At 42.4% G+C, this 26,766-nt stretch overlaps 2 protein-coding genes across 5 annotated transcripts in view; one reads left to right on the top strand and one right to left on the bottom strand.

The window, feature by feature from the left end:
* Nucleotides 1-5,845, bottom strand: part of LOC122557981 (glycylpeptide N-tetradecanoyltransferase 1) — a 79,156-nt gene extending 73,311 nt beyond the window's left edge. The window contains exon 1 of one of the 3 annotated variants that reach the window (XM_087977976.1): nt 5,723-5,845. Coding sequence is in view for 1 of the 3 variants with exons in the window: in XM_043706284.2 (XP_043562219.1) it covers nt 5,339-5,436 (98 nt within the window). In the remaining 2 variants the exon portion in view is untranslated. Of the gene's footprint in view, nt 1-5,338; nt 5,495-5,722 lie in introns of those variants that run through there. The other 2 variants (XM_043706284.2, XM_087977978.1) reach the window with 2 other exon arrangements.
* Nucleotides 5,846-5,916: 71 nt separating this feature from the next.
* Nucleotides 5,917-26,766, top strand: part of dcakd (dephospho-CoA kinase domain containing) — a 31,486-nt gene continuing 10,636 nt past the window's right edge. The window contains exons 1-3 of one of the 2 annotated variants that reach the window (XM_043706285.2): nt 5,917-6,005; nt 13,857-13,975; nt 23,569-23,772. In XM_043706285.2, coding sequence (XP_043562220.1) covers nt 13,864-13,975; nt 23,569-23,772 — 316 coding nt within the window. In that variant the 5' untranslated portion in view covers nt 5,917-6,005; nt 13,857-13,863. Of the gene's footprint in view, nt 6,006-6,209; nt 6,366-13,856; nt 13,976-23,568; nt 23,773-26,766 lie in introns of those variants that run through there. The other variant, XM_043706286.2, reaches the window with a different exon arrangement.

A 26,766-nucleotide genomic window follows, 5' to 3' on the forward strand; every position in this document is an offset into this window, starting at 1 on the left:
AGAAATTACACAATTCAGTACATGAGCTAAGTTGATATTCCAGTCCAGTTGTGACAGTTTACTGTTTCTATATAAAGCAATATTGATTGCACTTCAAAAGTAATTTATTTAGTTCATATTTACAGAAGCTGAGGCTGTTATCAGATGCTACATTAATCTGTTATTTCCTAAATAATAAAGAAATCATTTTAAACCCAAGGTGTCTAGAAATGCAGGAAATGGGCCTGTTCCATATTGCCAGCAAATCCTGAGATCATTCCAAGTAAAAGGAGACTCACAAGGAGCTGCTGCATTCTGTGATCATCTGGATTAACTACAGTATCACATAATTCCAGCAATACAGAAAGAGGTCATTTTGCCCATCAAGTCAGGATCGAATCTTCCAAAGATCCTGCTCCTCAGATGCTGCCTAAACTGCTGTACTTTTCCAGTACCACTCTAATCCAGAATCTGGTTTCCAGCATCTGCAGTCCTTGTTTTTACCAAAGATCCTCCCACCCAGACGCACACCTCCATCCTATCCGCGTAAATCCACATTTTACCATGACCAATCCACCAAACCTGCACATCTTAAACTGTGAGAGGAAACTGTGAAAGCACCTGGAGGAAACCCATGCAAACTCCACACAGTCACCCAAGGTTAAAATCAAACTCAGGTCCCTGGCGCTACGAGGCGGCAGTGCTAACCACTGAGACATCCCTAACCCATTAGACCTTCAGTAGAAAGTAGACCACATAGTAGCCTTTGATCGTTATACCAAGAGTGGTAAACACATGAATACATGGAAGTGTAGCCATGATGGAGGAGAGCAAGATGACCCTCCCACTCAACATGAGAGCTACAAACTAGACTCAGTAATAAGGAAGGCTGAATATTGCTTTCATAACCACTAGATAATCTGTTTTTAAGTGTTTATCACCTTGCGGGAGCTTCCTGTGAACAAATAGGCTGCAGAGTTTCCTAAACTAGAAGAGATGATTATTTTTGAAAAACAAAAACTGCTTTGCAATATCTATAAAGGGATGTACCCTACATCTCAAACCAAGCTGCTCCAGTAGTTCTTACACTGGTGACCATCTCAATGTGAAAAATTGCCGAGGAACATCCTGTCCACAAAAAGCAGGACAAATTCAACCGAACCAGTTACCATCCCATTATTCTACACTCGATCAGTAGCAAACTGTTGGAAGGGATTGTTGACAGTGCAATCAAATTACACTTCTTCAACAATAACTTGTTCACTCCAGTTTGGATTCCACCAGATCCATTCAGCTCCTGATCTCATTACAGCCACAGTCCAAACGTAGACAAACGAGCTGACTTGAGACAGAGAGATGAGGGGAGGGTGACTGCCATGGTATCAATGCGATATTTGACTAAGTGAGGCCTCAAGGCACCATAGCAAAACTGAACTCAATAGGTATCAACAGGGAAAAGTTTCACAGGTGGCAACATTCCTAACACAAAGGAAGATTGAAGTGGTTGTTGGAGGTCAATGACCTCAATCACAGGAACTCGACACACAAGCTCTCAAGGTAGTGTCATAGACCCAACCATCTTCAGCTATTTCAATGATTTTCTATCATAAAGTCAAAGGTCTTTTAGTATCTATTAGATTCTATTGAAGTAAAATGGGGAATTCGGTTTGAAGAGTTAATTAAAAGAGCTCTTGTAGCTACTACCATAGGAGCAGCACGGTGGCTCAGTGGTTAGCACTGCTGCTTCACATTGCCAGGGACCTGGGTTCGATTCCAGCCTCGGGTGACTGTCTGTGTGGAGTCTGAACATTCTCCCTGTGACTGCTAGGGATTCCTCCCACAGTCCAAAGATGTGCAAATTAGGTGAATTGGCCATGCTAAATTGACTGTAGTGCTAGGTGCATTAGTCAGGGTTAAATAGAGGAATGGGTCTGGGTGGGTTACTCTTTGGAGGTTGGTGTGGACTTACTGGGCTGAAAGGCCTGATCCATACTGTAGGGAATCTAATATAATCTGAAAACATCCAATCTTGTCTGATATCTGAAACTAAGCAAACTCAAGCATAGTTAATACTTAGATGTGATTTTTGGTCTCTGGACTACCCAACAATGCCAATACATCAAGCCTCCTAGATAGCACACCCTGGTGATGTATTTCTTCTACAGGGTTCCTAACCTCAATTATGACATGCAGCTCCCGTTCATAAGGTCTTCAGGTCTCCCTCAGGATGCTGCCTGTCTTTTATCAGAGCCTGATCAATATCTGGAACATAATGAACTTGGAGAAAGTGAGGACTGCAGATGCTGGAGATCACAGTCGAAGAGTGTGGCACTGGACAAGCAAAGCAGGTCAGGCAGCATCCAATCGATATTTCAGGTATAAGCCCTTTATCAGGAATCTCCAGATCTTCCCACTTCACAACAGCTGCAGCTTAGGGATCCACATCTCCACTATTGTGGATTTGAGTGGGAGGGGATGCGCCATGGCTGAGAGGGTGACCAGAGTTGGCAAATGTTCTGGGTGGTAAAGGCCTGGGCTTAATGCTGCTGCAGGAATTGGCAAACAGGGCGGCAGAGGACATCCAGTAACCACAAACATTTTTTTGGATTAGATACAACTCAACCAGCACTGAATTTTCCCTCCATTTCCTTTGACTTCACTCTCCCCAAGCCTTTTTGCTGACACAATTGGTCTCTCATATTTTCTACTCATGAACTTCTTTAACATTTTGGAGATTAAAGCTGCTCTTCCAACAAGGGGAAGGGAGAAACTCATGAGTTTGCTGAAATTCCTTCCCAAAGGCTTTTCTTTGGATACCACAGCCCAGGTGCTGGTAGCTTTCAGCACCTTAATCAAGAACAGGCATGAGTGGTTACAGGCTACTCTATGGATACATCACAGATGTCTGTATAAACCAATTTAGTGGCAACATGGCTCAATATTGAGAATTTGAACAGATTAAAACTCCTCCGTTTTGCCTTGCTTCAGATAAGCTAACAGCGCACAGGCCAAGGAGTAAACATGGAACTATCAATCTTATATCAGTCACTAGATGGTCTCCATCCAATGAGGCCAACCACTGCAAGGAATTAAAGAAACATTGCTGATGAGTTATTGAAAGCTGGTCATTTCAGCAGAAGCTGATGTATTCTGGGAGAACATGGAAAATTCAATCCAATGCGCCCTCACAAGAGGAGATGCATTCAGTGTTCTCATTACATATAATCAATTGTTTGAAGTACATTCAGTGGGAACTGAGGAAGAAATGGATTACGAGTATTTATGATGGCCAAAAATAGGTTTATGTGCATTCTGCTGAATAATATCAGATCAGAAAGTTTCCAAAGTTTAAGAAAATACTTTGAGTCTTTATCCTTGTTTTTCAAAATCAACTAAATTCTGTATCTCAATGCACAACTTGCTAGAGGTTTGTTGCTACTCATGTTGAAATGTCCAATCTGTTCAGAAACACATGTTCCACGCCCTTAGACTGTGAACAGAAAAAGGGCATGCCGTGCTTGAGCCTTATATCATTTCAAAAACTCTCAAACTAACAACCTGTACTCTGTCAGATCAAGGACACTTGAGAGACTGTCCATTCAGAAGCAACTGCAAGCCACAATAGAACCTGCACTTTGACTATCTCTTTGCAGAGATGGTTCATGCTCTTGACAAAAGACTAGCAAAAGTGTTATAATTCAAGATGGCACATCAGGCTAGTGGACACTATTAAAAAAAACACCCACTTGCAACTTTACAATATCTTTAACAACACCTTTCAAGGAACTTTATAAAAGCATTATCAGACATATTTGACAGAGGGCAGTTGACCAAAATCTCAACCATGGTAGTAATTTTTCAAACCTTTATGCCCAAAGACTGAGAGAGGAACTTTCAGCACTCAGGACAGAATTAGAAGTGCACAGAGATCTTGGAAAGTTGCATGACTGGAGTGGTAAAGCAATGAAGAGGTTCAAAATGGAGAGATAAAACCATAAAGCGATGCGGAAACAAAAATTAGAAACTTTAAAAAATCAAAACAATGCTGAACCACGAGCCAGTACAGGTCATCAAGTGATGGGTGAACAGATAGGTTGTGGTCTGTATAGCCACACAGCTCTCGAATCAGCCACTGGGATAACCCTGCACAGATCTGCCAAACCAGGAAGCAAAGACTGACAGCAAATAGAACTAACACAGAGAAAGTGGGCTTCTTCACCAACCTTAGCGAAGATGGTAAACAATGTGGGAACAGAACATTAGAATGAACAGTTGACTACAAGTACAGACTTAAGAAATTATGAAGTCTCTTCCCTGGATGGGGGCTTCCAGAGTTAGAGGGCATAGTTTAGGGTGAAAGGCGAAAGATGTAAAAGAAGCTATGGGGCAATTATTTCACGTATGGAATGAGCTGTCAGAGGAAGTGATGGTGGGCTGGGACAATGACGAGATTAAAAGGCGCCTGGATGGGTATACGAATAGGAAGGGTTTAGTGGAATATAAGTCAAGTGCTGACAAATGGGACTGGGTTAATTTAAGATATCTGGTTGGAATGAAGGATCTGCTTCTGTGTTGTATATCTCTATGACTCTATGTTACCTTTTGAATTGGGGATTGACACAATTTTAACACAAGCCTCAAGAAACATGAGCACATAACCCCAATTGACACATTAATGTGACGAGGGATTGAGCACTGCTTTTACACAGACACAGATGGTCTGACTACCTCTGCGGTAAAATGGGAGGTAGAGTAAAAGGACTCACCGTGCTACTCAAAAAGAGGGGAGCTCTGCTTAGTGTCATAACCAATCTTGATAACTGAACCCAATATCACAAAAACAGACTTAATAGCGATTGCTGGTTGTGGGATGTGCATCACTGTATAGCTATGTGATTACAAGGATTTGAAAAGTGCTCAGTGGCCTGCATCTCACTGTGAGACACCCAGAGATGTGCAAGGAGCTGCATAAATCCTAATCCTGGATCTGAGCAGCCCAGGGGGTATGGGGAAGAGGCCGGTTTTAATGCCCTGAGGGCCTCCACTGAGTTGCGAGGTGGGTGTGATCCTACCCCGAGAGGGAAAGGGACCTTGTGCTCCCACTAGCAGCTCAGGCGGATGGCGGAAGCTCGCTACGCTGATGGACATGGACACCGTCCAATCAGGAAGCACCGTACCGGCGCATCCCACCCACTATCACTGTCACTGAGCAGGACTGTCCAATGGGCGCGGCGGAGGTGGGCGGGGTTTAGGTGCGGGGCGGGTGGGGGAGGGTGAGGTGTGAAGGCAGCGCCGTCTCCCCGGGGCCGGGCCCTGAGCCTTGGGCCCTGTCACAGAGGCAGCAGCCACCCTCACATACCCTTTAGTGTGCGCGTGCTCCTCTTCATTCTCACAGTCGCTGCCGCAGCCGTCCAGCTCCTCCGCATCTTTTGTTGCTGTCTCATGATCGTCTGCCATGATTCGGGGATCGACCGCGATCGGGCGACTCACGAAGCGACGCTGCCACTGATTGGCCCGGCGTCCCTCCCGCCCCCTTCCTCCGGCGGTGCCTTTCCCATAGGTCCACGCTACGCATGCGTCGGCGCCGTGTGGCGGGGACTGCGGGAGGTTGGGAAATGCGGCATGCTGGGAATTGTAGTCCTCCGACCGCGGGTGGCACCGCTGGGGCAAGCAGATATGTCATCATAGAAACTACAAATACCAGCATGCAACGCGAGCCGCTTGGAACAGAAGTATTTTTAACCTTTTAAATTCGGAAATAGTTGTACAAATGTCCAAGAGAGGAATGATAAGCTGTTCTGAAGTGCAATTCACTCCTTTCTAGTAACAAATATATGTATATCCACATACACTCCCAAACTGCACGGTCTCAACTCAGTAACCTGGATTCTGGGGCGGGCTGAGTAAAGTTCAGACTGATTGGTCGTTTGTTGGACACCCGGCCAATTAGCGAGCGGCTTCTTTCTGTGTGCCCCGCCCCCCCGCTTCTCGTCTTGTGGGCCCGAGGCGCCGGGAGTCGGTTTAAAGTGAGTCGGTCGGTCGGTCGGGATGGGTTTGTCTGGATGGTAGTGCGAGCCGGGGTTGGTGACAGAGGAGGCGGATTGAGGCCTGCCCTGTCAGCTCGGTTTCTGGCCCGGTGTCCCCCCCCCCCCCCCCCGGGCTCCTCTCTGCTCCCTCACCCTCCCCGTGTCACCTGAGGACCCACCCCCCTCTCACGGCTCCTCCACTACCCCCCGGCTGCCTTCGGTCTGACACTTCCAGCTCCGATGGCACGTTGTTAAGGTCCTGCCTTTAAACTCGGTCCAAGGCCCAGTTGCAGTCTGTGCCCATCGTGGAACGGTTACAGCACAGAGGCTATTCGGCCGGTTGTATTCCTACCATACAAGGTAGGCAAGCAGGAGGCTGCAAGAACGCAGCAAGCCAGGCCCTATTAGGAGGTGGAGGAGTCAACGTTTCGGGTGTAACCTCCTGCTTGTCTACTTTGAATTCCCGCATCTGCAGGTTTTTTGTCTCTAAGTTGCAAGTACAAAACAAGATGACTTTTAATGTAATGGAAAGTCCCACCTGGGATTCTCTGCATTCGAGGCTGTGCTTAAAATTTATCCGATGTAGAGACTGTCTCCATTATTCATGCTAACAATTTCACTACACTACACAATCTTGTAGCCTTACTCTTCCCTACAATCCTGTCGCTGCAAACTGCCCCTCAAACAACGATTTTGTTTTATTTATCCTGCTGATTGAATGAGCTCTCATATGCCCCATATTTGGCCCTTAAATCCTGGGTGGGAATTGAGCCTGAAGTTTTTGGCTGAGGCAGGGGCCAGAACCTTCTGCACTGCAAAACCACCTTGTATAAGATTGGAACAAATCTCCTTGGCCTTTCAAATACAAGGAGGATGAGATACTGAATTAAGGTTTTGGGCAAGAGATGCAGGGTGAGTGTGAGGAAGAACTTGAACTATATGTTGGAGTGACTTGGAACTTGCTTCTCGTGGCTGGTGAAAGTGGAAACAATCAATACTTGGAACAGAGGTTGAAGGACAGGGAGAATTAATTGAAGTGAGCAAAGCTATGAGGGGACTGGATAGGAAGAACTCCCTTATCAGAAGGGTCAATTACCTGTGCTCTAGATTTAAAGTGTTTGCCAGAAAGCTTGGAGAGCATGTGGTGGTAGGATGGAGAATCAACCAGAGAATGGTAGGCATTTGATACTTACTGCCTGAAAGGATAGAGTCATAGAACTTTGCAGCGTGGAAATAAAGCCATGAGTTCATTATGCTTGTATGGTCATCAAGCACTTGACTAATCACACTATCCAGTACTTGGCCCATTACCTTGTGTACTATGGCATTTCAAGCAGTCCTGCAGCCCTTTGACCCGTGAAGTGCTATTCCAATCCTATTTCCCAGTACTTGGCCTATAGTCTTGTTTGCTTTGGTATTGTGAGTGTAAACCTAAATACTAAAACGTTAGAGAATTGGCTTGTGGGTAGGAAGCTGTGACTGGCATAAAGAGGTTTTGTTTTTTACAGATTGGTGACCAGTGGGGTTCCACAGGGATCAGTCGTGGGACTACAACTGTTTTGGCAATAAATGTCTTGAAAGAAGGGAGTGAATGTATTGTATGAAACGGTTGTTTTACGTGCAAGGGCGAAACAGTGTGGGACTGTGTGTATGGCAGTTTAGGAAATGAAAGGTGATCTCTGGAAATAGGCTTGATACAGGAAGAATGTTCCTGATGTTGGCGAGGTCTAGACCTAGGGGTTACGGTCTATGAATAAGGGATAAATCATTCAGCACTGAGATGAGGAAGAATGTATTCACCTAGAGAGTTGTGAACCTGTGGAATTCTCCACCACAGAAAGCTATTGGGGACAGTTCATTAAATATATTCAAGAGGGAGTTGGATGTGGCCCTTGTGTCTAAAGGGGTCAAAGGGTATGGTGAGGAAAGCTGACATGGGATACTGAAAATACATGAGCAGCCATGATCATATTAAACAGTAGTGCAGACTGGAAGGGCTGAATGACCTACTCTTACACCTACTTTTTATGTTTTATCTCATTGAAACATGTATGATTCTTAAGGGGTTTGACAGGGTGAATACTGATAGGATGTTTCCCCTCATGGGAGAGTCTGGGACAAGAAGACATAAGCTCAGAATAAAGGACGCTAATTTAGGACTAAGAATTTCTTCTGAGGGTTGAGATTCTGGAGCAATATGAGGTGGAGCTAATGTGAGAATCTAAGGCTGAGATAGGTGAATTCTTACTCAGTAGGGAAATCAAGGATATGGAATAGTGGACTCTTTATCACTCATCATGCTTTTGAATGAAGAAACAGGCTGGCGGGGCCAAACAACTTACTCCTGTACCTATTTCTCATGCTCTTATTTGCCTTCTCCACTGCCTGCTGCACCTGCAGGCTTACTTTCAATGACTGGTGTGCAAGCACACCCAGGTCTCATTGCATTTTCACCTTTCCCAATCTATTGTCATCTGAATGGATAATTTCACCATTATGCATTTTGTAATTCATCTGCAATGTATTCATCCATCCCTCAACTTGTCCAAATCACACTAAGGCATCTCTGCATCCTTCCCTTGGTTCACCCTCCCACCTGGTTTTGTGTCATCTCAAATTTAGAGATGTTACATTTAGTTCCCTGGTCTACATCATTAATATATATTGTGAATAGCACTGATTCCTGTGGTGCCCAACTGGTCTCTGTTAAAAAGACCCGTTTATTTCTCCTCCTCGTTTCCTGTCTGCCAACCAGTTCTCTGTCCATGTCAATACACTACCCCCCCAATCCCATGCACTTAAATTTTACATGCTAATCTCAAATGTGGGACATTATTGAAAGCCTTCTGAAATTCCAGGTAAACAACATCCATTGGGTCCCCCTTCTCAACTGTACAAGTTACATCTTTGAAAGGTTCTAGTACATTTGCCAGATAAGATTACCCTTTTGTAAATCCATGCTGTCTTTGTCTGGTCCTTGATCCCAAGTACTCTGCCATTAAATATTTTGTAATGGAGTCTAGCATTTTCCCCATCACCAATATCAGACTAACTGGTCTATAATTCACTGTTTCTCTCTCTTTCCTTTTTTAAATACTGGGTTATGTTAGCTATCCTTGAATCCATAGCAACTGTTCCAGAGTTTATAGAATCTTGAAAGATGACCACCAATGCTTCCAGTGTTTCTAGGGCTACTTCCTTAAATACTCTGGAATTATGGATTATCAGAACTTGGGGATTTATTGACTTTGAGCTCATAAATTTCCCTGATACCATTTTCCTACTTGTATTGATTTCCTTTAGTTCCTTCCTCTCACTAGACTGTGTGTTCCATAACATTTTGTCCTCCTTCGTAAAAGCAGAATTAAGCAAAGTATTTTTAATTGGTCTATTTGTCTTCACTTACTCTTTTTCTTCAAATACCTAAGATGCTTTTAGAATCACTTTTCATTATTTCTCTCATACCCTATTTCCCCCTTATTAATCAAACCCTTTGTCCTCCTTTTTCTGAAATCTGAACTGGTGAAAATCCTCATGTTTGCTTCTTTGTTTGTCCGACTTGGATGTCGTTTCTTTGGATCTAATACAGCCACTACGTTCCCATGGTTGAACCACCTTTCCCTTCTCTACTCTAAATGATACAGCCACAATCTGTCTAGTCTCTCTTAACAGCTGGAGTGCTCCAGCCCAGCAACATACTGATGAATTTCTTCTGCACTGTCTCTAATGCAGTCATGCCTTTGCAATAATGCGGTGAGCGGAGGTGTAGCTATGGCTTAACTGACAGTTTATTCAGCACCATCATGGCTTACATACTATTAATATCTTGAATAACAAAGATAAGTATCCAATATGCCACCTTAATCATTTTTTCGACCTTCAAGGTTCTGTGGACCTAGGTACCAAGGTTTCTCTGATCTCCTGTATTTCGCAGGATTCTACCATTCAACATCCCTTGCCTTGCTAGTCCTTCCAAAATGCATCACCTCACACGTTTTTGGATGAAATTCTAATTACCCTGTTCCTCCTGTCTGACCAGCCCTAAAGTCTTAGGCTTTCTTCCTTGATATTTACCATGCCACCAATCTTTCTATATTCTGCAACCTTACCGATTATATCTCTCATAACGAGTCTCATTTTAAAAGGTGGTTTGGGGTGCATCTGAAGTTCTGTAACCTTCCTGGATGTGGAACAATGCTGGGAAATGGCATTGGCTCATTTTAATGTAGTCACAGTGGGCAATGTGGCTTCCTGTGTTGTGAAAAGAAGAAGAATGTGCAGGGATTTGAGGAGAGTGAGTGGCAGTACATGAATTCCTCCTTAGGAGTGCCTGCATGGGCATGATGGGTTGAATAGCCTTCTGTTCTGTAACAGTCAACAGGAAATTGGCACTAGATGGAAATAAACCAGAAGGGTTACAGTAATGAAGCAGGAGAATGGGTCTGGATTACGCTGTGTGGAGTTGCCATGGACTTGATTGGCCAAATGGCCTTCTTCCATGCTCTGCTTCATCCGGTTTCCTCCCACAATCCAAAGATGTGCAAGTTAGGTGAATGGCCATGCTAAATTGCCTGTAGTGTTATGTGGAGTAGTCAGGGTAAATGTAGGGGAATGGGTCTGGGTGGGTTGCTCTTCGGAGGGTCGGTGTGGACTTGTTGGGCTGAAGGGCCTGTTTCCACACTGTAGGAAATCTAATCTAATCTAAAAAAAAGTAAGACTGTTTAATTGACAGTATAGTATTGATTACTATTGATCTTTGAATGCATGGAAATCCGGTGAAATGAGAAAAAATGCTTTTAAGATGTTTCCTGTGCAGCAGTACATGAGTTTGTTGCCATTGGAGCAGTGTTTTTGAAGTTGACTGCTTCATATTTACATTGCAGGCTGCTCTGCCCTACTTATTGTTCAAGTTCAGTACATTCAGCATGCCCAGCTGTTCTCTAGATGTATTCCTGTTCTCCCTGCAGACCTTTCCAACTAAAACTGAACTCATAGCTGCTTCAGCGGCATGGGCCAACATAAACAACCTTTTGCCTTTATAAGATGCAAAGTAAATCAGTGTAAAAAGGATGATGTCTCTCATCACCAGAGGCAAGTAGACCATCTTGTTTATATTGCATAGCAAACCCAGAGACAGGTCTGTAATGTAAATCGTTGCAGGGAAGGGTGTGGCCCTGCAGAACTCCCTATATTTTAACAATGCAACTACAGCATTCTCCAAATCCGTAAAGTCAAGGTCGGATATAAATGATTTCAATATCTCCCCCCACCTTCCAATTCCCATCACCCCATAGACTCTTTTGTCTTGTGATCCTTTCATTGTACCAGATGAAAGAATCAGCTGAGCTTCTTTTTATTGATGCTGCAACTAACTTTTCCAGTTGATTGATGGCGCTGTGCTGTGCCTAGCCTGATAATCTTGTCTGCGGCATTTTCTCACTCCTTGTGGACTATGGCCTTCTGCTTTATGAAAGTCTCTTGGAAGCACTAATCTTGGCTGTTTCTTCAGGCACTATGAGGGCAATGTACATCTGAAGGTGATTAATCACTTAACTGTTCAGGGATTGGATAAACCCAGTAAACTGTTCAATTTATACATCTTTAAACTTCCCTTTTTGCTACTTTCTCTGCTACAGTAAAGTCCTGCTGTTTGTGGAAATATATTCCCAGAAAACTCTGCAGATGAATTTTATAATAGAAGTCAATTGGATAAGTTCCAACCACCAGTTCCAAAATGTTGGTAAATACAATGATTGTTTCAGTGAATAAACTAAATAAATGAATTACTTTAACAACTCCAAAAAATAAAGTTTAGCTATCGGTTCAATGCAAGCTGCTAATGAACACCAGGCTGATGATAGTCTCACTTTGAATTGAAATATTAAGAGATTTCTTCAGTTTATTTAAATCGATTTAGTTAATGTTAGACATCTCTTTATAGATAAAGCCAGGTGAAATCTCCTAGTGTGTAGCGATGAGACCCATAACAATTGTGAGCATTGGCATCACATTGGGTAATTATAGTGTTCAAAATCCTTCTTGCAGGCATAAGAATTCGCAAATGATGAAGATGTAATCAGCAAATCTTTGTATTTTTAATTTTTATTTATATGTGAAAACAAATATTAATTATCAATGGTAAAAGAAGCGCATTTCTATTGCATTGATCATGTCCTCTGTATTTCATAAAGAGCCAATGAAATATAATTTGCAGTGTGGAAGAAATATTTTAATATAGATAGCTCAGCCAACTTATTTGTGTCTAGCAAGTTCTCACCAACAGCAATATGATAATGACCATATAATTTGTTCATGTTATTGGTTGAGAGATAAATATTGTTCTGGTATCAGAATGAATAGCCCCCTGCTCTTCAACTAGCAAGTACAGTTGGACTGCAGTTTTTAAAAATGGTACCTGTGGAAATGATATTCACTCAGTATTGCAGAGAAATATCTGCTGGTGGTATTGGGTATAATTCATTCTTTCTCTTTCTGTCTCTCCCTCTCTCTCTGTCTCTTATCTGCCAACCCACCAACACAGACCCTTATTTGCCCCCATGCTTCCATTCTGGCAAGTCTGAGGCCATTTGTGACTTTCCGTTACTCCATCTCCATGTGACACTCAGGGCAACCTTATCATTGAGATTGTTGATGGATGTTCAACTTCTTTTCTTCCCGTCTAAATATATTGTTGCCCAAGTATTTTGGATATATTTTGCATTATTTCCAGCTCTTAAGTTAGAGCTGAGATAAAATCTATCCTTTGCTCTCTGCAAAGCTTGTTACCATATCACTGGAGCTCTAGCTATGGCTGTTAAACACGTGCCTACAATAAATCAAATGACAGTTGGATCGGAGTACATGACTAGAAGTTGCTGCTTTCTCCCACTCATGCTTTCGGTTTTTCTCTTGTAAAGATGCTGATCTGCTGATCTACCCTTTTTATTAGGTTTTGTTGAGGTGTTTAACCATGGGAAGTGCCTCTGTCGATTCCAGTGCTCCTCTAATGTGTATGCACAAAAATCATCTTTGTCCACCAATTAATAGAAACACATTGACGATTGTCACTAGTGTCAAAGTCCACAGGTAGCTGGAGGACTACTGGAGTCCATGGAATTTTACTGTTCAAAATTGCTGGAAAAACTCAGACCTCTCTTCCTCCTCAACAGGAATATGAATGTCTAGCAGAGAACAGGACGAAAACTGTTTGAGAGGTAGTGGAATAAAGTAGAATAGAGGCAAAGCTTATGTCATGATGGGATTCTGTCTAATGTGTGTTCACTGCAGTCATGATTTATTTAGCAATTCATTAGGATTAGATTCCCATGTATGATCCTGATGGTATTAGACATACCAGATAAAATTTAGCATATTATTTATTGAATGGAAATTTACTTTCTTCATGCATTGACCAAAAACGGTGTTATCCCAATGGAAAATGTTCTCTTTACTCCTTGCCCCTTCGCTCTTCCTGAAGACAAAGTATTACCTCATTATTGGAATCATATTTACCTCTGGCACACTAGGCATATGATCTGCATTCGTGTGTGACTGAGAGTCTGTTTGATTCATGGAAGAGTGCACCCCTATACTCAACTGATGTTCTCAGAGTTGCACTGGAAGTTATTAATGATCTGGACCAAAACCAATACCTCAGTGCTCCTAATTTCAGCTATTTATGGGGTTCCACCACCATGTGCACTGAGGGAGTGCATAGACGCAAGAAATTTCATTAAAATCCTACTATGTTACACAATGGCTACAATGACATTTTTCAGTCTGGAAGAGCAGATATATGTGCTTCCCTACTCTGCACAGAATAGTAACTCAATCTTTCTACTCCCATATTAGAAAGAAAATGTTCCTGGTTGGCCTGACTGGTGGGATTGCTTCAGGGAAAAGCACAGTTGCTGCTGTGTTCCGTGAACTTGGATGCCCAGTCGTGGATGCTGATCAGATAGCAAGACAGAGTAAGTTTTAAATATCACAGAAACAAGCTTTTTATGATATGAGACTACTGTGAAGTGTAAAGATTGTTGTTTCTCTTCCTTGAAGTTTCCCTCCCTATTGAAGTATCAAGGTCCCTTTGAGATACTTGGTACACAAGTAGACTGGAAAAATTATGCATCCTCAGGAGGAGTTATTACTTTAACATATCTTCAGGCTTAGCTATGGAATTGACTTCCATTACAGTGATAGTTAAAGAGCGGTTCTTGTATGGCTGTAGTACATATTAACATGTAAAAGGCCAGCACAGAATCTGTTGTGTAAGTTATTAACAATATGCCTGCTGGAAAGAAACAGTTAAAATTCACACAACACCAGGTTATAGTCCAACCGGCGTCTCCAAATCATGGAAGGAAACAGAGCAGCGCAGAACATTTGGCTAATTTTGTGCAAACAAATATGGAGATAATTTTTTTTAAATGAATTGTCATTCCTTTCCAGTTTGATTGGAATCTGTACATGGATGGCCACGTAATGCATGTCAGATAATGTGGCATGGTGGCACAGTGGTTAGCACTGCTGCCTCACAGCGTCAGAGGCCCGGGTTCAATTCCCGCCTCAGGCGACTCTCTGTGTGGAGTTTGCACATTCTCCCCGTGTCTGCGTGGGTTTCCTCCGGGTGCTCCGGTTTCCTCCCACAATCCAAAAATGTGTAGGTTAGGTGAATTGACCATGCTAAATTGCCTGTAGCCTTAGGTGAAGGGGTAAATGTAGGAGAATGGGTCTGGGTGGATTGCGGGTTGGTGTGAACTTGTTGGGCGGAAGGGCCTGTTTCCACACTGTAAGTAATCTAATCTAATCTAAAGATTACCCCACTTTGTACCTGCCTTAGGAGTGTTTGATGCAATAACACGAAAAGAACTTTATCAAACTTATGTTGTATATGTTCTGGGAGTAATCGATTCAATTTTCTGTGGGAACTTTACTCTATGCCTAACACATTGTGTATCTGCTCCACAAGTGTTTGATGGGACAGTGTGGAAGGATAGTTGCAAAATATTGTGAACTATGCAGTATCTGCATCCTAGATATGGTCAAAGAAACCTTAGTCCCCCTCTATCCCATGCAGTAACTGGGCATTGAAGAGGGACCTTTTCTTTTAAAACAGATTGTACCTGCCTTAGGAATGTTTAATGAAACCATTCTTAGAGAAATTTAGAAAACGTGTTGAAAGAATAATTTCAAAGCTGGTAAAAATAATTTGTACTGAGGAAACTGACAACAAAATGAAAAATGACATTAAGATTGCAGAATGGCCATATTTTTGACAAATTAATTTCAGTATAGGTAATTGTATGATATTGCTTTTTGTTAGGAAGAACAAAGAGACCACCTAATACTTGGAAAAAGAGTTTTAAATGTTGTTGATGAGCAAAGAGGTCAAGATGTTCATTTGCAAGCACGAAAAGTAGTAAGGAAATTAAATAAGACAAACAAAGCACTGGGTTTGTTTCTTTATTTCAGAAACTATCCTTTATTCATAAAAATAATTTGTTAGTATGTACAAGAGCTTGTAACCATATCTGAACATTTTTGCAGAGGAGAAAAAAACAAATAAAATAATGGAACTTTGACATTTCATAGAGATTGTCTACAGTTGCACAAAAACAAAGACATTTCCTAAATATGCAGGGAACTATTTATCTGAATGTAGGTTTGCTCGCTGAGCTGGAAGCTTCATTCTCAAACGTTTTCATCACCATACGAGGTAATATCTTCAGTATCCTCTGGACGAAGCACTGCTGATGTTTCCTGCTTTCTGTTTATATGTTTGGGTTTCCTTGGGTTGGTGATGTCATTTCTTGTGGTGACGCCATGTCCTATGATGGTCATTTCCGGTTTTTTTCAGGGGCTGGTAAATGGGAACCAAGTCAATGTGTTTGTTGATAGAGTTCCGGTTAGAATGCCTTGCTTCTAGGAGTTTTGTGTGTGTGTGTCTTTGTTTGGCTTGTCCCCAGATAGATGTGTTGTCCCAGTCTATAAATAGAAAGCAGGAAACACCGGCAGTGCTTCGTCCGGAGGTTCACTGACAATGTTACCTAATATGGTGACAAATCGTCTGAAAACGAACCTTCCAGCTCAGCGAGCAAACCTACATCCAGAACCTCAATCTGAGCTACAAATCTTCTCAAAACTCTGGAACTGTTAATGTTAAGTTTCATGCATTGAGAACGTCTGACCAGTAAACAGTTCATTACTTGGTGTCATTCTTCACTGTGGAAGACATAAAATCCCAAAAATGTAAGAGAGTAAGTGTGCAGAGCTGAGTATGGTGGCCATCACCAAGGAGAGTCAATGGATGTTATCTACCTGGACCTCGAAGGCCTATGACAAGGTGCCGCACAGGAGAATATTGAGTGAGATAAGGGCCCATGGTGTCAGAGGCAAGATGTGGGCATGGATAGAAGCTTGGCTAAATGGCAGAGAGTGGGGATAAAAGGATCCATCTCAGGATGCCAGTTGGTGACAAGTGGTGTTCTTCAAGGCTTAGGTTTGGGATCACAACTTTTTACTTTATGCATTAGCAATCAAGATGAAGGAACTCAGGGCACTCTGGCTAAGTTTGCAGATGATACAAAGATAGGTAGAGGGAGACGTAGCATTGAGGAGGTGGAGAGGCTGTAGAAGGTTTTGGACAGGTTAGGAGGGTGGGCAAAGAAGTGGCAGATGGAGTACAACTTGGGAAAGTGTGAGGTCATGCACTTTGGTCGGAAGAATAGGAGCATGGACTATCTTCTAAATTCAGAAGTCTGAATTGCAAAGAGACTTGGGAATTCTAGTCCAGGATACTCTGAAGATAGACTTGCAGATTGAGTCAATAGTTAGGAAGACAAATGCATTTATTTTGAGAGGGCTTGAATATAAAAGCAAGTGTGTACTTCTGAGGCTCTATATGACTCTGGTCAGATCACACGGGCAATTTTGGGCCCCATATCTTGGGAAGAATGTACTGGCCCTGCAGTGTGTTTGGAGGAGGTTCACAAGAATGGTCCCAGGAATGAAAAGCTTAACATATGAGGAATGTTTGAGGACTCAGGGTTTATACTTGGAGTTTAGAAGGATTGAAACATACAGAATACTGAATGGCCTGGAATGAGTAGATGTTAGGAAGGTGTTTTCATTGCTAGGAGAGGAGGACCCGAGGGAGATAGGGAGAAACCTCTTTAGCCAAAGAATGGCGAATCTATGGAATTAATTGCCACAGAAGACTGTGGAGGCCAGGTCATTGAGTATATTTAAGACAGCGATAGATAGGTTCCTGAGTATCAAGGCGTTAAGGGGAGAAGGTGGGAGAATAGATTTGAGAAACTTATCAGCCATTTTTGAATGGCGGAGCAGACTTGATTGGCTGAATGGCCTAATTTCTGCTCGTATGTCTTATGGTCTTGTTATACTATGGCCGAAAGACATTGGGCAGATCTTTTACACTGTGTATTGGCAGCAACTGTCCCAAGCTTTAGTGCGTCCCTCAACACGTAGTCCTGGACCTTGGAATGTGCCAGTCTGCAACACTTGGTCAAGAAGGAAGCAAGAGATGAATCCATGTGGGAACTTAATAGAATCATTGCTGAAGTCCAGGTAGACCACATCAAAAGCTTTTCTTGCACCATCCTTTTCGATTGTACATCAAAAGCATTGCCCACCCCGGTCACCTCTTTGAAAATTTAATCAAGTTGGCCAGTCATAATCTGCTGTTAACAAAGCCATGCTGACTGTTCTTGATGAATCCCTGCCTCTTCAAATGCAGATTAATTCTGTCCCTCCGAATTGCTTCCGATAGTTTCCCCATCTCTGAGGTTAGACTGACTGAGCTGGTTTATCCCCTGTTCCCTTGAAACATGGGATCACATTGGTCATCCTTCAGTCCTCAGGCTTCTCTCCTGTGGCCAGAGAGGAATTGAACATTATTGCAAGCACTAGTGTTTGCTCCCTTGTCTCACTCAATAATCTAAGATACACTTCATCTGGCCCTGGAAATTTATTTACTTTTAAGCCTGCCAGACCACTCAGAACCTCCTCACTGTCTATACTAATTTCTTTAATTATATCACAGACCTTCTCCCTGATTTCCATGCCCATATCATCCCCTAATGAAGACCAACACAAAGTATTCATTTAGAACCCTCCCTACATCCTCTGGCTCCATGTGTAAATTGCTACAGCAGTCCTTAATGGGCTGCACTTTTTCTCCCATTATCCTTTTACCCTTAATGTACCTTAAAACTTATAATTTTCCTTTATTTTATCTGCCAATATCCTTTTGTGCCCCATTTAATCTGTCTTAATCTCCCTTTTAAGTTGCCTTTTGCACATTTTGAGCCCTTGGTATCTGCCATGAGCCTCCCCGTTTCTCCTAATTCAAATGGTCTATATTTCTTGATATCCAGGATTCACCAGATACGTTAGTCCCACTCTGTTTCTTTATTAGAACATATTGGCCCTCTATTCTCCATATTGCTTTCTTGAATGCATCCCACTGTTTTGAGACAGATTTACCTGAAAGTATCTGCTCCTAGTTCACTCTTGCCAAAACATTTCTCATCTGATTAAAATGAGCCTTTCTCCAGTTAAGAATTTATTCTTGTCTTTTTCTATAACATCGTGAATCTAATGGAGGTATGACCACTGTCTGCAAAATACATGTCCCAACCCCCCACTACTCATTTAAGTAAAAATAGTAAATATAATTATGTCAAATTAATGGGTTGAATATCAGATTTATTAAATATAATCAGTCCAGCTCATACCTTGCTGACCCTGATCGCTGTTGTTCAGACTGCAGAGTAATGCTCATGTGCAGTTTGCTGCTTGTATTCATAGAAATGGAACTAATGAAACTCATGTTCTAGTTGCTCCCATGATGTTCACAGTATTTTTCAGTTTACTGTGAGGTTTTCTTGACTTATGATCTCATTCAGTGCATTTGTCCCAATTTCCCAATGGACTTCTGCGATGTTTTTGTCTTCCCTAAGTTACCTTGCACACTTACTGATTTCCCCAGTGCCTTGACACTGCTCTGAACAGTTAAGTTTAAACTCAGCATACATAGGTAGTGTAAGGCTGTGAAAGTTTGCAAATGCCCTTTTACTGACCTTTCAAATCTGCTGTCATTATGACCACCCCCGCCCTGACCCACAAAACCCTCATCATGCCTCTGTACCTGTTAACTTGCAATTCCATCTTCAGCCTCTCTTTCATCTCCAAAATCCTTGAAGATATTGTCCGCTCAAGAAGTCAATTACTACTTTTGTTTGCTTCTCTGGAGATTTCAATGAGGGCTTCTTGTTGATTTTGTAGGTTATCATTTTGTTTTCAGGGGCTCCTTTTTCATTCTTATTAAATCCTTTAAAAGATGGTGAAGCCATGTAGTTACATTCCCCACATATTTAACATAGGGAGTATTTGGACTCTGACGGAAAAAAAATTAGAAAATAACAAAAAGCAAATTAGCGGAATTCAGCAATATCCTCAATAATCATCACCTCCCCACTCCACCCTCCCCCCACTTTTATCTACAACTCTCCCTATCCACACCCCCAGTCCTGAAAAAGGGTTATACCTGAAACGGGGAGAAAGTGAGGACTGCAGATGCTAGAGATCAGAGCTGAAAAATGTGTTGCTGGAAAAGCGCAGCAGGTCAGGCATCATCAAAGGAGCAGGAGAATCGACATTTCGGGCATAAGTCCTTCTTCAGGAATTATACCTGAAACGTCAGACTTTACCTCCTGATGCTGCCTGTCTTGCTGTTCTTTTACAACCTCCTGCTTGTCTACTTTGGATTCCAGCATCTGTAGGTATTTTTTGTCTCTAGAGTCTATTATCTTTCATTAAAGTGAATTGGACTTTTTGCAACCTTTTTGATCCCAAGTTCAGTCTCATATCCCATTTGCTGCTCCAACATGAAGGCAACCCAGTTCCACCTTCATAAAATTTCCATTCCAGGACTGCCTCAGAAATCCTCTGCTGTAGAAACCATCATCCGTTCCTTTGTTATCTCAGAATTGCTGCCCTGACCCACCTCAGACTTTGTACCCTCCATAAACCTAAGCTAATTCGCAGCAAGTCCTGTTCCCTCATTGTCTCTCTGCTGACTGACCTACATTGACTCCCACTAAAACAGTATGTAAAATTTAAAAATTGGTTTTGTTTCAAATCCTTCAGTTTCTTGTCACTTCTGGTTTCTGTAATCTCCACCAGCCTCTACTTCGACAGTTTTGGTCTCTTGCACATCCCAAATTTTAATCGTCCCACTGTTGACAGTGGTGTCTTCATCTGCATTCTAATTGATTCTTATTTGGCTGGGTATCAACCTTGTTTGATTACACTCCTACAATACAGCATGATTTTACTACCTTTTAGGTATACTATAAATGTGTGAAAAGGCAGTACGCCAATTGAGTTTTCACTGTTAAATGAGTACAGATGATGGTAGAATTTGATGGTGATCTCTTTGTTTATGAAAATGTTGTAAAACTCTTGGTCATTGTTTAATGATCAGTTTTCTGCTCACAGCAATGACTGGAGTTTTTTTCTGAACCTGACGGTGTAACTGATCCATGGAATGCTCTGTAGTAATTGGAAATTGCTTCTTTTGGGATAAGATGTGGATCATAAATCTTTCAATTTGAATGGAAAGTTTCATCAAAGAAACAGGCTGTTGACCCAAACACTTTATGCTGCACCCATGTCTTTTCTTACTTAGCTTCATCTTACTTTTCTCACTTATTCAATGTATCCTTTCTCCCTGTTAGGATCCTCTAAAAGGTCAATAACTTGAAAAGAAAGGAATCCCCAAATGACTAAAATGAAATCTGTTATCAAAATTTCACTTTTCTAAAACCTTCATTGTAACAGACAAACCGAAAATCCATGTCAGCTTAAATATGAATTAACAGACAAATGATACTTCGATAGAAATCATGAATTTCACTTTAATAAAGGTAGCTCACAGAAGTGTATCAGCATCTCTCCTAGCACAGGTGTAGTGTCAAAGTGCTGTTTCTGATACTTAGGTTCTGTCACACTTCCCACTCCCTGATTGGGTCTATGAGTAGCTTTCACTGACAATTTGTTCCATTTGATGTCCCCAGAACAATTAACACTGATAAGGCAGGCTTGTACAAACTTTCTGTCCGTTAGGCCATAACAGTCTTATAACATGGCTTTCTAGAGTTTCTTCGCAAATGACCAACCATCGCAGTTCATGGTCTAGTCACTTTTGGTACAAACATACATCATAGAGTCCCAGCGTGGAATCAGGCCATTTGGCCCACGGAGTCCACATGGACTCTCCAAAGAACATCCCACTTAGACCCATACCCCTGAACCCTATCCTTGTGACCCTGAATCTTCTATGGCCAATCCACCTAACCTGCACATCTTTGGACTGTGGGAGGAAGCCAGAGCAACTCCATGCAGACACTGGGAGAACGTGCAAACTCCACAGAGATGGTTGCCCGATGGCAAAATTGAATCCGGGTCTTTGGCAATATGAGGCAGCAGTGCCAACTGTGCCACTGTTCTGCCTGTCAGTCAGCCCAGCTGTTTTGCATATCTGAGCTATTCATGTTTTTAGGTTTCATTTGTTTTTAGCTATCTCACACATTGCATCATCAAAAGCTCCCAGAGTTGTTTTCTTCTTTGAGGGATTTGCTTCATCTCCTGAGCACCAGGTGTCTGTGTTCTGCACAACATACACTGAAAGTAAGGCCTGCCCCCATTTCAGCTTCTACTTGGGTTTATATTTTAGTTATCCTGCTTTTCACTTCCTAAGAACAGCTACTCATCGGGTCACTTTTCAAGGATAACCTCCTGGCTAGGAAATCCAATGAGACCTTTCCTAGAGCTCAAGACGTTTAGTTTCACTACAGGTTAAAGTGATGTCTCACAAATGCAAACTTGTTTTGCGAACAGCAGAGTTTACAGAAGCATTTGCAGCAGTCCTCAGTTGGACATGCTGACTGGATGATCCATCCAGGTCTCCTCCAATGGTGTCAGTATCACCGCCTTCACCCAATTTGATTTGCTGCATGTGATACCAAGATACTGGTTTAGAGGCACTGGAGACTGCAAGAGCTATGAACCCTGACAATATTCCAGCAATAGTAATGAAGAATTGTGTTCTAGAACTTGCTGCTCCCCGAGCCAAGCTCTTACAGTGCAGTTACAACACTGGCATCTATGCAACAATGTGGAAGATTTCCCAGGGATACCCTGTATGCAAAAAGCAGGACAATTCTAACCCAGCCAGTTACCAACCCATCAGTCTACTCTCAATCATCAGTAATGAAAGCTTTTGAAGCAGTCCATGTTGCACTTGAACAAGATCTGGACAATATCTAGGTTTGGTCTTCCAAGTGACAAGTACATTCACACCACAGAACCAATGACCTAGTGGTATTATCATTGGACTGTTAATCCAAAGACCCAGGTAACATTCTGGGAACGTGGGTTCAAATGGTGGAATTTGAATTCAATAAAGAATCTGGAATCAAGAGTCTGTGATGACCAGGAATTCATTGTCAATTGTTGGAAAAGCCTATCTGGTTCACTAACATCCTTTTTAGGGAAGGATACTACCATCCTTACCTGGTCTGGCCAACGTGTGACTCCAAATCCACAGCAATGTGGTTCTTTCTTAACTACCCTCTGGAGCAATAAATGCAGCCTCGACAGTGATCCCCTCTTCTTGTAAATAAATAAAAAAACACTAAAATGCCAGGCAATGACCATCGCCAATAAGGGACAATCTAACCACCGCCCCTTGACATTCAGTGGTGTTACAGAATTAACGTTTTGGAATTTTGCTGATGATTGCACAATATTTGGCATAATTCACAACTTTTAATCTGCTGAAGCAGTCCATGTCCAATGCGACAAGATCTGGATGACACACTGACAAGTGGCATGTAATGAATACGTGAGATAAGTTCCAGGTAATGACTGTCTCTAACAGGAGAGAATCAAACCATCATCTCTTGACCATCTAACAGGCTTCAGTCAAGAGTGTGTTTAAAATATAATTCACTCTCCTGGATAAGTGAAAGAAGCTTGATACTATCCAAGATAAAGACCCCCCCCACTTACCCACCCATCTTTTCCACAAATCTTCACTCTCACCAATGCACCGTAACAATAGTGTTTATCTCTGCAAGGTGCACTGTAACCATTCAACCAAATTCTGCACACACCACCGTCCAAACCAACAGTCCCAACTATTAAGAAGGACAAGGGAGTACCACAATGTTCCTCTCGAAGCCATTACCATCCTGACTTGGAAATACATTGCTGTTCCTTCAGTGTCTCTATGTCAAAATTCTAGAACTCCCTCTCTAACATTATTGTGGGTGTACTTACGGCAAATGGGCTATAGCTCATGAAGACTGATCACTACCCACCTCCTTGAGGTCAATTAGACAGGGAAAGAAATATTAGCTCAGCTAATACATTCCTCATCTGAATGAATGAATGAATGAGAACAAAGCTGCATGGCCTTTTTGTGTAATTGTTTGTACATTTTACAGTTACAGTGACTGTCTTTGTTTATTTTGCATAGTTGTTGAGCTGGACTCTCCAGCATATTGGGCAATAGTTCGCTCGTTTGGTGAGGAGATCCTGCTGGAGGACAGACAAATCAACAGGGAGAAACTGGGCAATATCATCTTCTCCGATGTGGAGAAACGGCAGCTGTTGAATTCCATTACTCACCCAGCAATTCACAAAGCTATGCTCAAACAGATCTTTAAACACTTCATACAAGGTAAGGCATGAGTTGCACTTTGCTTTTCCTTGGTCACTTTTCCAGAATCTAAGGATCCTTGAGGGAATGCTACCAGTACATCCTCTATCTTTGTAGGTATTTCTTTTAGTATCCTAGGACTTGTCAATCTTTAGTCCCATTAATTTCCCTAGCATTTTTACTCTTGTGATAATTATTGTATCTATTTCTTCTCCTCTTTTTGTCCTTTGGTTAACCTCTTCTACTGTGAAGACTGATATAGAGTATTAATTCAACTCCTCTGCCATTTCCTCGTTCCCCATTAGTATTTCCCAGCCTTGTTCTCTCAGAGACCTATGATCAATTTGGCCTCTCTCTTCCTTTTTATATACTTAAAGAAACATTTGTGTCTGTCTTGACATCACCCTTCCCATTCAGCCAGCCAGCCACCCTTTCAGTCTCTCTCATGCACAATTCCCACTCATTCATTTTCTACCCCTCACTCATTCACCCACCCACTAACTCACCCACTCATCCCCTCGCTCACTTGTGCACCTCTCCCACTTTCACTTCCTTACTCACCCATTCAGTCACCCATCTGCTATTCCTCTTTTTTGACATTCATTCACCCACCTCTCCTAGGGACTCAATCATTTAGTCATCACTCACAAACTTTGCTCCAGTCCCATTGCAACGGCCCAGTGCAAAGATTTTTGACCTGCTGGATTCATTGTGGTTATCCTCACAAATGCTGCCTAACCCGCTGGTAATTTCCAACCTTGGTTTCATTTCTGATTTCCCCCATCTATTTTATTTTGCTTTTGTGTTCTCTAGATCGATTCCTGCAATGAAATTGGTTTCTCTGTGTCCAGAGATTCTGGAGGTTTGGAAAATGGAAGGTGATCTCATTGAAGCTTAGTGATTCTGAGGGAGATTGACATAGAGTTGTTGACAGGATGTTTCCTTTAACTGGAGAGTCTAAAACTATGGGATACAGGCTTGGGGAAAAGAGGCCAAACATTTGGACTGAAATGAGGAAATTCTTCACTGTGAATGTTGTTATTCATTTAGAATATAGAACAGTACAGCACAGAATAGGCCCTTCAGCCCATGATGTTGTGCCGACCATTAATCCTCATGTAACGTAAACCTAATGTACGAACCCTCAAATTTCTGTGACCATATGCATGTCCAGCAGTCTCTTAAATATCCCCAATGACCTCGCTTCCACAACTGCTGCTGGCAATACATTCCATGCTCTCTCAACTCTCTGCGTAAAGAACCCGCCTCTGACGTCCTCTCTATACTTTCCGCCAAACATTTTAAAACCATGACCCCTCGTGTTAACAATTTCTGCCTTGGAAAAAAGTATCTGGCTATCAACTCTATATATGCCTCTCATTATGTTGTATACCTCAATTAGGTCCCCTCTCCTCCTTCTTTTCTCCAATGAAAAAGTCCGAGCTCAGTCAACCTCTCTTCATAACATTCCAGGCAGCATCCTGGTACACCTCCTCTGAACCCTCTCCAAAGCATCCACATCTTTCCTATAATAGGGCGACCAGAACTGGACGCAGTATTCCAAGTGCGGTCTAACCAAAGGTTTATAGAGCTGCAACAAGATCTCACGACTCTTAAACTCAATCCCCCTGTTAATGAAAGCCAAAACACCATATGCTTTCTTAACAACCCTGACCACCTGGGTGGCCATTTTAAGGGATCTATGTACCTGCACACCAAGATCCCTCTGTTCCTCCACACTGCCAAGAATCCTGTCTTTAATCCTATACTCAACTTTCAAGTTCCACCTTCCAAAATGCATCACTTCGCATTTATCCAGGTTGAACTCCATCTGCCACCTCAATCTCCTCATCCAAGTCATTAATAAAAATTACAAAGAGTAGAGGCCCAAGAACAGAGCCCTGTGGACCACCACTCACCACTGACTTCCAGGCAGAATACATTCCTTCCACTACCACTTGCTGTCTTCTGTCGACCAGCCAATTCTGTATCCAGACAGCTAAATTTCCCTGTATCCCATTCCTCCTGACCTTCTGAATGAGCCTACCATGGGGAACCTTATCAAATGCCTTGCTGAAGTCCATATACACCACATCCACCACTCGACCCTCATCATTGTGGGATGTAGGCATCATTAGCTGGCCAAAATCTATTGCCTACCCTTAGTTGCCCTTGGGAATGTGGTGGGGAGCTGCCTTTTTGAACTGCTGCAGTCCACCTGCTGTGGGTTGATCCACAATGCCACAAGGGAGCGAATTCCCAGGAGTTTGACCCAGCAACAATGAAGGAACAGTGATATTTTTCCAAGTCATGATGATGAGTAACTTGAAGGGGAACTTGAAAGTGTTTCCATACATCTGCTGTCCTTGTCCTTCTAGATGGAAGTAGTTGGGGGTTTGGAAGGTGTTGTCCCAGGATCTTTTGGTGAATTTCTGCAGTGCATCTTGTAAATAGTACACTCTGCTGCTACGGAGTGTCAATGGTGGAGGGAGTGGATGCTTGTGTCTGTATTGCCAATCAAATGGGCTGCTTTGTCCAGGATGGTATTAAGTTTCTTGAGTATTGTTGGGGCTGCACCCATCCAGACAAATGGGGAATACTCAGTCACTATCCTGACTTTTACCATGTAGATGGTGGACAGGCTTTTGGGAGTCAGGAGGTGAGTTACTTCCAGCAGTATTCCGAGCCTCAGACCTGCTGTTGTAGCCACTTCTTTTATGTGATGAGTTCAGTTAAGTTTCTGATCAATGAATAACTCTCAGGATGTTGATAGTGGGGCATTTAGTGATGAATGTCAGGAGTGATGGTTAGATTGTTTCTTATTGATAATGGTCATAGCCTGGCATTTTTGTGGCATGAATGTTAATTGCCATTTGTCAGTCCAAGCCTGGATATTGTTCAGATCTTCTTACATTTGAACATGGACTGCATCAGTATCTGAGGAGTTGCAAATTCTAAACATTGTGTAATCATCAGCGGACAACCCCATTTCTTACCTTATGATGGAGGGAAGGT

This window comes from Chiloscyllium plagiosum, unplaced genomic scaffold (assembly GCF_037043375.1).
Source record: "Chiloscyllium plagiosum isolate Xiang-an unplaced genomic scaffold, Cpla_swu_hap1 HiC_scaffold_32, whole genome shotgun sequence".
Classification (NCBI taxonomy): domain Eukaryota; kingdom Metazoa; phylum Chordata; class Chondrichthyes; order Orectolobiformes; family Hemiscylliidae; genus Chiloscyllium; species Chiloscyllium plagiosum.